This window comes from Anas platyrhynchos, chromosome 1, assembly GCF_047663525.1.
Source record: "Anas platyrhynchos isolate ZD024472 breed Pekin duck chromosome 1, IASCAAS_PekinDuck_T2T, whole genome shotgun sequence".
Lineage (NCBI taxonomy): Eukaryota > Metazoa > Chordata > Aves > Anseriformes > Anatidae > Anas > Anas platyrhynchos.
The window spans coordinates 37,670,028-37,683,190 of NC_092587.1; the positions used below are offsets into that span (position 1 = coordinate 37,670,028).

Consider the following 13,163-nt stretch of genomic DNA (forward strand, 5'->3'; position numbering starts at 1 on the left):
CGCCGGAAGCTTAATTTAAGTTTTTTGGTACTTAATTTAATTTGAATTTAAAGTTTTTGCCTTGCTCAAGAGCCAACCTTCAGAAACTCGATAATTTTTTTTTAAACTGGGGCAACCACAAAATCCTTTGGGGCAGGGCCAAGATCGCCTAGCAAAAACGCTTTTACAGAAGCACAACGGGAAGGCGAACGGAAGCGGCAGTGAGAGAGCCGCGGCGCTAATTACGAGCGCCTCATGAGCGCCCCTGAGGCGCGGACTACATCTCCCAGCCTGCCCCACGGCCCCTGCCCGGGACGCCATTTCCTGCGGGCGGCCGGGGCGCGGCGTGCAGCCATCGCTCTGCGGCGGGGACCGGCGGGGAGCGGCGGCGCCATGGTGAGAGGCGGCCGCGGGGACGGGGCCCGGGGGCGGCCGGGAGGGGCCGGGAAGGGCGGGTGGGGCGGCCCCGTGCCCTGCCCGCGCCGTGGGGGGAACGGGGGAGGCGCCGCCGCAGCCGCCGCCTCAGGCATGGAAGGTTCCAGAGCGCGGCCGTTGGGGGTGGCGGGACGCGGCGCGGGGGCTGTGAGGGGGCTGCAGGGGGCCCTGCCCTGCCCTGCCGGCCGCCGCCATCCCGTGGCTCTGTGAGGAGCCGCGGGGGGGTTGGTCCCGGCTCCATCAGGGCCTTGAGTTCTTTGGGAATGCCCCTCTTAACCCTGAAACCACGTGTTTGGTGCTGCTGTAGCGTAATTTGCAAGGAAACGCCTCAAAAAGCAAGGGCCTGACGCAAATATTCAAGCACTGAAATCCTGAATCCTCGCTGTGCAGATTTATCGGGCTCCCCTAGCCATCAGCACAGGCAGCGGCCTGGCAGGCCTGGGGGTGTGATTACCACGCAGCACAGTGTGCGGTCATGCTGTAAATTACAGCCTACCTTACAATCCCTCCGTTACACAAACAGATTTTTAGGAAAAAATCAAATTCTATTCATCTCGGGTAGGTTTTTCAGCACTATTCACCTTGAATACACTTTTTATCAAAACCAAATGGAATATGAAATCATTTCACTAGTCCAGGCATTGTTTAGGTTGTTAGTGTCAGATTTTTGCTCTTAAAATGAAGTGATCTCTTAAAGAAGTATTCTTACACTGTTTCAGGCATCCATTTCCCTTGCACCCGTGAACATTTTCAAGGCAGGTGCCGATGAAGAAAAGGCAGAAACAGCTCGGCTGGTGAGTTCACTCTCTTAAGAAATTGGTGATACCCTGGGTAATTAATGTGTGTAAAAATAATGTGTGTTTTTTTGTTGAATATTTTTCCGTTAAATGTACTTCCAGTTCATACTGATGTAGAGCTTCCTTTGTCTCTTAGTGTTATTTCTTGTTGCATGTCTCTGAACAGAAGGTAGGAGAACTGTTTTGTATACACAGACAAAGTAGCTATATCATAGCTCAGGAGGTTGATAGTTGTTCAAAGGTTGTTTTTTTTTTTATCCATGAGATATGGTTTTATGGTTACTGTGAAAATTAAGTGTATTTGAGCTGATTACCAAAATACAGCACTCCAGAAACTTGGAATCAGACTCTTGGAGTGTGGCTGTGGAAGGGCTGGGTTAAGATCTCACATCTTTACTCTGTGGGTGACCGAGCACCAGAACAGGCTGCCCAGAGAGACTGTGGGGTCTCCTCCTTGGAGACCTTCAAAAAGACCTGGATGTGGCCCTGGGCAGCCTGCTCTGGGTGGCCCTACTTGGGTAGGGGTTGGGCCTGGTGGGCTCCAGAGGGCCCTGCCAGCCTCAGCCACTCTGGGATTCCCCTTTCTAAGATATTGCCTAGAATTTACTACTGATGTTAAAGTAGACCTTAGAAAATGATTAATTTCTATTTGCTTTCATTTCAGTCATCCTTTGTTGGTGCAATTGCCATCGGTGACCTAGTCAAGAGCACTCTGGGGCCTAAAGGCATGGTAAGATAGCTGCAAGTTCTCAGTGCTCATACTTGATAATTTAGTTTTAATAATTATAGTACGTTTTCAAACAGCGTTCTGTGTCTTGCATCATGTAGGACAAGATTCTGCTAAGTACTGGGAGAGACAGCACGGTGACAGTGACCAATGATGGTGCAACCATCCTGAAAGCTATTGGAGTTGACAACCCAGCTGCCAAGGTCTTGGTTGGTGAGTTTTTACCAGCTTGTCATTGTTGTACTCAGAGTTTCTTCATTTGAAACTTTATTGTGTCGTTCTTACTTGTTTGTAGAGAAGTATTCTTCAGGTAGTATGCAAGAATGAGGGGAGGGGGAGAAGAAGTCCTGAAATAAGGAGACCAAGGTGTTGCAGGAGTTGTGGAACTCTGAAAAATAAATTTGAGGCATATGCTGCTCTCACAAAACTATTCCGATGTTTCCTTATTTTCCCTCAACCCTTGCTCATCCCTGGAGCTGTGGCTGTCTGTCTTCAGAATCACAGAACGGTTTGGGTTGGAAGGGACCCTAAAGCCCACCCAGCTCCAACCCCCTGCCATGGGCAGGGACACCTCCCACCAGACCAGGTTGCCCTTTTTAGGTACTGGAAGGCCGCAGTGAGGTCTCCCCAGAGCCTTCCCTCTTCCAGTCCTCAGGCATTGGGAGAGAGGGGGATAGCTCTTGTCCATTGACAGGCTGGTACTGGTGTCTGTTGCAATTTCATGGAATTTCATGGATGCTGAATCTGACTTCATCTCATGTTTTTCTGTGACTTACAGTTTGAGAACCTTTTTATCAAGGAGTAAGGGTCTTTTTTATCTCACATTAGTTTAAGGAACAAAAAAACACTTTATAGCAGGTAGAGCATGGAATTTTGAATCAAAACATTAATACAACGACTTCCTCTTTTAGATATGTCAAAGGTTCAAGATGATGAAGTTGGTGATGGAACTACGTCTGTCACAGTGTTGGCAGCTGAATTACTGAGGGTGATGTATTAAATTTTTTCAAATGTTTTTATATTTGGCAGCGTAGTCCTGTGACTACGCTATCCCGAAACATGGAAGTGTTCTTCTGTCACAGGTCATTTTCTGGATTTTGCACTAAGCAGAATACAGCACTGCTTAATTGTGAGGTTCAGTCCTCTGAAATCCTTTTCCACAACGTTAAGGGGGAAAAAAAGGCATGTTAAATTCTGCTGTTATGTGCACAAGGCTTGAATTCATAATGTTGCTTTAAACACCACATACTGAAGACTGCCAAACTCTAAATTGGAAATTACTATGTGAGAGAGATGTCAGAAGTGAGGAACTCTACTTGGCAAAGCTGTGCCAGTGAATCTAATGATCACAGTTCCTGGATCTGAGATCAAGAAATCTGAGAAATGATCCCATCAGCTTACCAAGTTCCTCACAAAAGTTTTGAAGAAAAAAAAAAGTTTGAAGATTTTTTGTTTGTTTCCCTACAACTACACCTTAACTTGCAGTTATAAATGAACAGGAAACTGATCTCAAGCATGAAGTGAGAGTTCACTTTATGTGTCTTGTTACAGTTCATGTTGGAGATGAGATTTTTTTATTAATCAACATTTCTAGAAGGTATTCCAAAGACAGAGGCGAAAAAAAAGTGCCAGTATGGCGGCTAGAATATTCTCCCTTTCTTAGGTCTTCACTTTAATTTGATTGTGTTACAGCACTTGTGCTTTTGGTGGCATTCAGAATTTTCTGATTGCTTGTAAGTGCCTTTCCTAGTTAGCGTGAATGTGCCGTGGAAAAAAGCTAATTATTAATTTTATTTAAATAGGAGGCAGAATTGCTGATTTCTAGGAAGATTCATCCTCAGACCATCATTGCAGGCTGGAGAGCAGCCACAAAAGCTTCAAGAGAGGCACTTTTGAAAGCAGCTGTGGATCATGGGTTAGTAATATACATTGGCAATAACTCTTTGTAAACCATTTGAGACTAAAACTCACTGGAGAGAATTATGTAGCACTGGAAAATCCTTTGCGGTTTTTTAAGCTGAATATATAAATTTAACAATTACTGAAAAGAAGGCTACTTTTGAGTTAGATGAACTACAGAAGCTGTATGAAGTTATTTAAAATTGCTTGCAACGTGCAGAATCAGAAAATAAGCAGTAATTTTCTTCTTAGGACAAAAATCTGAGCTGTTATTTCAGATTTCATACTCTGATTTTAAACACGTGTACTTTCTGTGCGTGACGAGGCTTTTTCAAAGCTGAGCGGAAAGTTTTTGTTCTTAAAACAGTTGATCTAAACTACTTTGTAGTAAAACATCACAGAATACTAGTTCAGTAGTGTAGTGCAAATGGTAAAAGGTACTATGAAACAATATTTTTTTTAAAGCCTTAGTATGACAGAGAAGAAACATTAATATCTAGTTACATAAACTAGTCTCAAAATCCGCAGAAGCAGCTCCATGGTATCTGACTGAGTTGTGCAATTTCTCATTCTGCCAGGGAGAAGTGTAGATTAAATGTTTTGCTATGTTTCATAGCCTAAAATCTTAGAGATACCAAGTTGGTGGTAGAATGCTTGTGACCGTGGTATTTGACCAAAATGGCAAAAAGCAGTATGTTGTTTTAAGACTGTATTAACTTCATTCACTGTTGGTTGTCCTTAATTTCACAAAATACTATCCCAACAAAAATGGGGTTAAAATCTAATTAAAATCAGCGTCAAAAAATACTTTCTGTGGCTTCTTCAACTTCAGTATGAGTACGGATCTTACTTCTGCTTAGTGTTTTGAGATAGGCATATTTGTGTGCCTTTGTGTCATTTAGGAAAAATGCAGGTGTCAGGATGTCATCCTTTAAGCACATAAATATGAATGATGTCTTACACCCAGGAAATGAACCTCTTCTCACGAGGAACTCCTGATCTAACTGGGGTTTCAATAGAAAGGTGTTTCTTGGGACACTGGAGGAATTCTGTCATTCCTCAGAATGGAACATAGTAATGATCTAGTACAGATACGTGTAGGTTAGGAAGAGCAGGGAGAGACTCACAGTGTTAGGTGACTGATAAGGAAGGCTTTCAGACACAGACCTGCCCACATAACTGTGCTGGCTTTGTTGCAGTGATGATGAAGCCAAGTTCCGTGAAGACTTGATGAACATCGCGGGAACGACTCTCTCATCAAAGTTACTCACTCATCATAAAGATCACTTTGTCAAGCTGGCTGTCGAAGCTGTTCTTAGGTTGAAAGGTTCTGGTAATCTGGAGGCTATCCACGTCATTAAGAAACTTGGTGGAAGTCTGGCTGATTCTTACTTAGATGAAGGTAAGTCTTTGTATATCGGCTGTAAGTGTGCTTATGAAATTAAATTGTTAAAAGTTATACATGTCTATATATTTTTTTTCTAGAAAACGTTGTTATTACTAAATTGAATAATAATGCTACTAATTATTTTGCAATAATTTAAATGAAATGTTCTCCTTTTTTAATATGAAGTCTTAAAAATCTTTTTCTTACTATACAGGGTTTTTGCTTGACAAAAAGATCGGTGTAAACCAGCCAAAAAGAATTGAAAATGCAAAGATTCTTATTGCAAATACTGGCATGGATACAGATAAGATTAAGGTATGTGACCGAACTACTGTTTTTAAACAATATTTTCATATATGGAATTTATTTTTTTAACTGGACTTGTTTTCTTTGGTTTAGATTTTTGGCTCTCGCGTCAGAGTGGACTCGACAGCAAAGGTAGCAGAAATAGAACAGGCAGAAAAAGAAAAAATGAAGGAGAAAGTAGAGCGTATTCTTAAGCATGGAATAAACTGCTTTATTAACAGGTATGTTTTCTTGGCTAGAATTTATAATGCAGTTACAGAGTAGCAAGATTTTAATACTGTATGTGTGTGAAGAAGGTTATTCATGCCCATTATCCCTAAAATTATGTGATCTTACCCAATACTTAATTAAGTCACTTCAGTGGGGCCAGAGTTTTCTTCACATTCCCGCAGGTGTGGTGCAGTGTCATTCCTCCTCACTGCTGCTGCTTTATTTTTTTTTTTTTTAAGGCAGAAGTGCTGTTATTTAATCAGGGACCCATGTTTAAGTCCAGTGAACGTCACAATCTAAATTCCATGTTTTTGATAGCAATGCACTTCTCTTTTGAACTATCACAGTGCAAAACATTCACATTTAATGCAAGAAGTGCTTCTGCCTTTCAGTAATTCTCATTTGAGTGGTTCTGTGGTCTGCTAGGAAGCTGGTTAACTAGCACTGCATCAAAGGATAGGAATATAAGAGTTGCACTGTTTACAACAGTAGCAAAGATTTACACTTATGGGGTACTGCACATCTTAAAACTCCAACAGCTGTGTTAATTGTAAGAACTAGTGATGGGTTTTTAAATCTCAATCTCTTCATCTGTGTCACGTTTCATTCATGTACATGATGTTATAGTGTAGGCGCAGTGAGCAAGGAGATGCTTGACAGGATGCTCTATGGATATAAAGTAGGAAGAATCTTCTCTGTACGTAATCAGCAATGCCAGCTGTCCCTTTTGAAGGTAGCTGAGGAGCATCTTTTTTTTTTGACAGACGTGGTGGGTCCCAGCTTCTGCTACATTTCTACAACACTCAGCCTCTAATCTGGAGGGGAAAAATAGTTTGGTCAGTGACCCTGCTTTGGGGAGAAGGGAATACATACAAACAAAGAAGCACATGCTCTTGTCTGTGGCCTGCTCTCTATGGCCATTTATTGTTCCCACAAAGTTGTATCTTGTTTGGATTTTATGTTGGTGAGGAATTAAAGAAATTACTTCACATGTTGTAGTGCGCCCTGCTAGGATAGGCAACTAAGTGGCCAGTGGGCACTTCAGACTGAAGAACCCAGAATTTAAGGCATAAGAACTCAGAATTGAAAGCATTGATAACGTGTCTTCAGGAGCAGCGTATTTCAAAGCTACAGTACGTTGAAATTTTTTGTAGCTTGTGCTTTCCTGTCTCTACTGGTTGTTTACTTCTGTGTGGGTGCAACTTTCTTCATGTGGTTGGTATCTTACAAACAGACTGTTCTGGCAGCTTGTAGAAAACTGTGTCCATACTGCGGAGAATCAAGTGTCCTTTGTTTCTCTGGTAACAAAGGTTCTAAAGTCTTTTTAAAGGTTTGTTCTTTCTGCAATGTGAAGATGTGACTTTGTTTTAATTGCAGGCAGTTGATCTACAACTACCCTGAGCAGCTCTTTGGGGCCGCTGGCATCATGGCAATTGAGCATGCGGACTTCGCTGGTGTGGAGCGCCTGGCTCTTGTTACAGGTTTGTGGAGTACCTTGCTGGGTGCAGCTTGGAGGGTCACGTTATTTATTTGGCCTTTGGTAAATGCTAGTAGTTGATCACCTAGGTTTTACTTCATTTTTACTATTAAGCTGATCTGTGAATGTGAAAAGTATTTAGCATAAGCTTTATTTTACAGAACTTAAATACAAACATGAAAGATTCTATGAAATTAACCATAAGTAACTTGGAAATTAAGTTGATGATTTAACTACTGTATAACTGTTAGTATTCTTTCAGGAGTAGGTATAACTTGGTTTCTATCTTCAGTGTATTATACTTGACTTGTAAAAAGTCTGTTTTGATTCTGAATCCTCCCTGCACAATGATTTAAACAAGTTTTATATAGCAACTGTGAAAAAAGTAACATCTTAGTAACTGTCCAGATTTTACTTTCCAGTTAGTGTTTTTCTTTTATGTTTTAACAATACTTTATGATTAAGTCTCTGCTTGATAAACTTTTGAAATGTTTGTTTTCTAGGGAAAAGATAAGTTAGCCATATGAAGTGTAGGATGATGAACCAACAAATGAATTTACATTATCTTGTTATAAAGGGCTGTTGTTTGACTGTAGAACCAGAGAAGATTCAAGAGTTATCCTCTGTTAGAATTGCGGGCCTGAGTCATCAACTTGAGGCAGTCCTCAGATAACATAAGCAACTTCGATGTTTTTAGTAGTGGTCAGTGTAAATGACTTCAGGAACTAATCAAAGTGAAACAGCTTCTGGAATGCTACAGATAATCCTCACTGCCTGAATTCCAGTTAGACGTAGTTAGCTGGAACATACTAAAAAGAACTAATTATTGTAATGATCAGTAGAATGGAGTTTGCTTTGCAGGGAGAAAGGCAAAGATACTGACTAGCTAGCAAAACTGAAGTTGCAGTTGTGTGCAGCTGTCTGTAGGTACATTGACACCAGCAAACACTTCAGTGAGAGAAACATCGCTTATGTTCTGGAACAAATTCAAAACAGATTTTATAAGCAGAGCAAGTGGACTGTATTGGACCACGCTGCATCAAACAGAGTAGCTGAAAAAACGTGACAAGCTCATAGTAAGGACAAACTCAACTGCAAATCTGATCCTTCCTTTTAGAGCTACAGCCAAAGCAAAGCTATTAAGTTAACGTGGGTTAATAGAACATCCACGGGGAGTGAATATACGTAAATGGTTTTCTAATGGGAATAGCAAAGTACTAGAACAGTGTTTCATTCAGGGACATTCTGCTCTTCGTAATGCCTATTTTGTTGATGATATGGGAGTTATGAATGGTCCGCAGCATGGCTGCCATGACGTGTTGCAAGACTCATGATTTGGGAAAGTGGTGGTCAGCCGTTTCCAGCTGCGTAATCAGGAAGGCAGATTTAATGCTAGCACAAGTTTCAAAACAGCAAATTTTGATTTGGTAGTTTTTAAACATTTAACAAGTAAAGAATTTTAAAACTTTAAACAGATTTACATTTTAATACCGTCACAACAGCATGTATTCTTTTATCTGGGCAGAACTCAAAAGCATTGCAGCTACTGTAGTTCTTGTGACATAAAACAAAACATTGGTGGTTTAAGAACTTCTCAACATCAGTAGGAAGTTCCTGGTGTCATATTCTGATGTTGGAAAAATTTGGTTTATCACTATTGTTACCTTGAGTTTATTTTTCTGCAACTACGATGATTTTTTTTTCTTAATTAGCCCTTGCTTCAGAAGATGTTTTCATTTTGACACTTCAATAATCTCACATTTGTAGGTGGTGAAATTGCATCAACCTTTGATCACCCTGAGTTGGTAAAATTAGGAAGTTGCAAGCTTATTGAAGAAGTCATGATTGGAGAAGATAAACTCATTCATTTCTCTGGTGTGGCAATGGGTGAGTGTTTAACCATAAATAACAAATTGTAATATTTGTGTTAATGCTTTGCTAACGCTGTTCAGTTACCAGGATGGCATAGGTAATTTGTGATGATTCAGGTAGCCATTTTTCTGAAAGCCTTACTCTCCAGTGAAACACTGATCCTTCAAAGATACATGTTCGTTGTTGAAATTGTTCATTTACATAATGTTCAACATTTGCATAAACACTTGCAAGGATGGGACCCAAAATTTCTGCTTTGTGTGATTGATGAGAAAAGTAGCAACCTGTCACACTTCGAGAACTTGATAGCTTGTTCTAATAAATGTAGATAATATAAATGTTTCAAAACTACACCTTAGAAAAAATCATTTTCTACTTAATTAAATACGGTATTTTACAGCAGTTCACTGATAAAAGCAATAATGTTGTGTACATTGTTTTATTCTGCCTCTGAAATGTCATTATGCTTCTTGCTTCCTCCTCTACAAATTGATCTCTTTATGTAAAACTTAACTGCAGTGATAACAAACCTGTTACAAATGCTTTGTGATTGCCTCTTGTTTTGTCATGTTAACATTCTTGGTCTGGCTCTTGTTTTGGTTGGATTGTTTGTTTGTTATAAATCTTGTTGCACTTGAATTTTTTTAGGTGAAGCTTGCACCATAGTTCTGCGTGGGGCAACGCAGCAGATTCTGGATGAAGCAGAGAGGTCTTTGCATGACGCTCTCTGCGTTCTTGCCCAGACTGTGAAGGACACTCGAACTGTTTATGGTGGAGGTGAGTGTTAGTTTCTTTACATCATGGCCATAATAGACATTGTGCTAATATTCAACTCGTAAAACACTTGTTTGTCTTTAATGAATAGGTTGTTCAGAGATGCTGATGGCTAACGCTGTTACAGAACTTGCCATCAGAACACCTGGCAAAGAATCTGTTGCAATGGAGTCCTTTGCTAAGGCTTTGCGAATGGTAAGTTTATTTAGTCAGATTGCTGGACTAATGCATGTAAAATTTCAAGAGCCAGTTGGTTTGCTAACTTCTGACATCAAGTGGTTGCTTCTCTCTCTCCAACTTTAGGTTTTCTAAAACTAAAGAAGTGAAATTTAGCGATGTATCTTGGATGAACAATGGAAAAAAAAGTTACTGTTTTCTATTTGAGGAATAAAGTATTGGTGTTTTAATAATAGTCCTATAAAAGCCCTTGGTTCCATTTAACTGTATTAATTCTCTACAACTATCTAGAATTTTCTAGACTTGTGTTGGAGTTCGTATCTTAGCAGAAAATAGAATACTACAAGAAAAGAAGTTTATAGAATATTACTGTGCTAACAACAGACTGTCAATTTGAGGAAAATTGCCTTCCAGCAAGGAAAACCTTGCTTAGGAAATTAAAGACTAGAAGCAAACATTTCTCTTAAGAAAATTAAAGAGCATAGTAAGACTTGGCACTGCCGCTTCAGGCAGCATGTGCAGTTTTTGTTAACAGAACAATCTGGTGGTTAATGCCAACCAGCAAGCTATGGTCTGAAAGTAAATCCTCCAGTTGTAGTCCGAAATGATTAACAAAGAGACAATTTCTTTCTGTCCATGTAAAACAAGGTGACAAATCTGCTAACATGCTCTCCGCTACTGTCTTACAGGGCCTTAAACAAAAGGGAATAACATCCTTAAAAGGGTAGTTGTTTTTTTCCAACTTCTGTTCAGTGTAACAGATCATCTATCATGTTGTTGATGCTCAGTGTTCTTGAAACTGAATAGTACAATGCAATATCAAAGTGTGTGTGATGCGTAACGGGTCAGTCTCTGCATTAATGACCACCAACCTGTGTTTGCCCCTTAGATCCCAACAATCATAGCTGACAACGCTGGCTATGACAGCGCCGATTTGGTTGCTCAGCTCAGGGCTGCGCACAGCGAAGGGAAGAGTACTTACGGACTTGGTAAGGGATTTGATAATGCTTCTTTTACTGGGTTGCTGTTTGTGGGGGGATTCAATTTACTAAGCTTGGTCACATCTGTTTCTCACTAATACATTCAGCTGAAAGAACCGAGTGTGCTGATGCCACAGTGCGTGCATCTGTGTTTTAAAGTCTGCATTATGTAGGTGCACTCTTGTGTCTCTCTGAATCTTTTCTGATGAATTCTGTTTTCTTGGCGACAGAAGCCCTTATGCATTGAAATTAGTTAGGAGGTACTAACACTTCTACTTGCATGTGTTACAGCACAGGGTGATGGACATGATGACTTGTTCTGTGCAAAGCAAACAGAAATACAAGCCATACAATGTTACATTCCTGTATCATTTGGGTCAGGCTTTTCATGGTAGGGTGAATTTGTGAAGGAGGTGGCTTCCACCCATAAAACCACGTACCTTAATTGCAGTGGGCCTGGTTATATGAAACTTAAAAAGAAAGGCATGTATTTAAAAAAAAAAAAAAAAAATTGCAGAGAAGAATTCTGAAGTTGATATACGTAAGGAAATGGAGCTGAGAGTCCCATTGGGTCTCATCTCCTTTTCCCAGTAGAGTTTTCATCATTCTTGTCTGTAATTGCACAATGCTAGGCCTTGAAGTGAAATAATTTTAAAAATATTTCCTCTGCTATCAGTACGGTTCATTTGAAGAGGTCAGCTACCTTATTGTCAGCTTCTTGTAATTTCCTTTAAAATAAATGAGGAGAAAAAAAGACTTAATGTATCTCTTTTTAAAGATATGAAAGAGGGTACCATTGGAGACATGGCAGTCTTGGGAGTGACGGAAAGCTTCCAAGTCAAGAGACAAGTTCTGCTGAGTGCAGCTGAAGCAGCAGAAATGATTCTTCGTGTAGATGACATTATTAAAGCAGCACCAAGGTAAGGCTACCTGCAAGTATGGGAAGAAATCCCACTTGTCAGCAGATTATCCTGTGGGTGCCCACTACGAGGTAGTTTGTGCTGCTTTGTGAATCACTTTCTTACCACGCAAAGCTGGTGTATTATCACAATAGGCAGCGCCATCTCAAAGCTGTCAGGTAAAACTAGCATTGAAAGCAAAATATCAACTAAAAATTAAAGGCAGATGAGGGCAAGCTGGTCAACCTCAGTGTTTTCTGATTTTTCTTTTTCTCAACAGGAAACGCGTCCCAGACCATCGCCCATGTTAAATTTTCTCCAGTACCCAAAGATGTGTGGACCAGATCTCACCGAGCGTTTTTTTAGGCGATTTTTTGTGAGGTTATGGAACAGAAGCTTGAGATGAGCAGCTCCATCAACGGCACGAAGTAAATGCCTTCAGTTGATTTTAACTTATTTCAGTTTACACGTGTTGGGGGGAAGATTTAATTGTACAACCCCGGTTCCTTTCCAGCTTCCACCTAAGATACACTGAAATAAATAAAATCATATTCATCAAAGCTGTGCTTGTCTTTGTGTAGAACCAAGAAGTGCAGTTACATTAGAGGGGAGAAAGTAATGTGCTGGGCCAAATAGTCCATGTATGTCTGTGAGGTACCAGACTGGGGCTGGCTGCCTTCACAAATAGGGGTTGTTACAACAGGAGGGCAGCTGGTGAGAGATGTGCCGTGCTGCATCACATTCAGTTTTCTCCCTTCCCTTCCCCACATGCCTGTTGTGACCTATCTCTTCATATTCCTTCCTATTCCAGTAGCTCCTGGAGTGCCGATGTGGTTTCTTTATCGCACCATTTCCCTTACCAGGTACTCAGACTGTGATTAAGTCCGATTTCTGCAGCAGTCTTCAGGTAGATTTCTGATAATGGTGAGCAGAGAGGAGGGGAGATGCCCCTGTCTGAGCGCTAGGCCCTAGAGAGGTGTTCGCTGGGTGCTGTGACCCCACTGGCCCTTCCCTGTACACCGCAGCACCTTAGTGAACAGCAGGGGCAGGCTGCCAAAGCAGGAAGGTTAATCTGAAATAAAGTATCTGTGCAAACAGTTTTCTTCCTGCAATGAAGTGATTCTGCTTACAGAAAGCTTCTACAAACTCAAAATAGACTCTAATTACCCAAAGAGAAAATGCTGCTTTAAGAGTAGTGTTAAAAACACACTTTTACCTGCTTTTTAAAGGTTTATCTTCCTCTG

The 13,163-nt window shown here is 40.7% G+C and overlaps 1 protein-coding gene across 1 annotated transcript; it reads left to right on the plus strand.

Annotated features, from left to right (window-relative positions):
* Positions 1-219: 219 nt before the first annotated feature.
* CCT2 (chaperonin containing TCP1 subunit 2) lies at positions 220-12,479 on the plus strand. Its single transcript, XM_027455864.2, has 16 exons — positions 220-375; positions 1,134-1,208; positions 1,876-1,941; positions 2,040-2,151; positions 2,850-2,926; positions 3,741-3,853; positions 5,037-5,239; positions 5,439-5,539; positions 5,624-5,751; positions 7,118-7,221; positions 8,985-9,104; positions 9,738-9,866; positions 9,955-10,058; positions 10,930-11,029; positions 11,799-11,940; positions 12,200-12,479. Exons 1-16 carry the CDS (start codon positions 235-237, stop codon positions 12,228-12,230), a joined length of 1,746 nt encoding a protein of 581 aa, XP_027311665.2. The 5' UTR covers positions 220-234; the 3' UTR covers positions 12,231-12,479.
* The last annotated feature ends 684 nt before the right edge of the window (positions 12,480-13,163 follow it).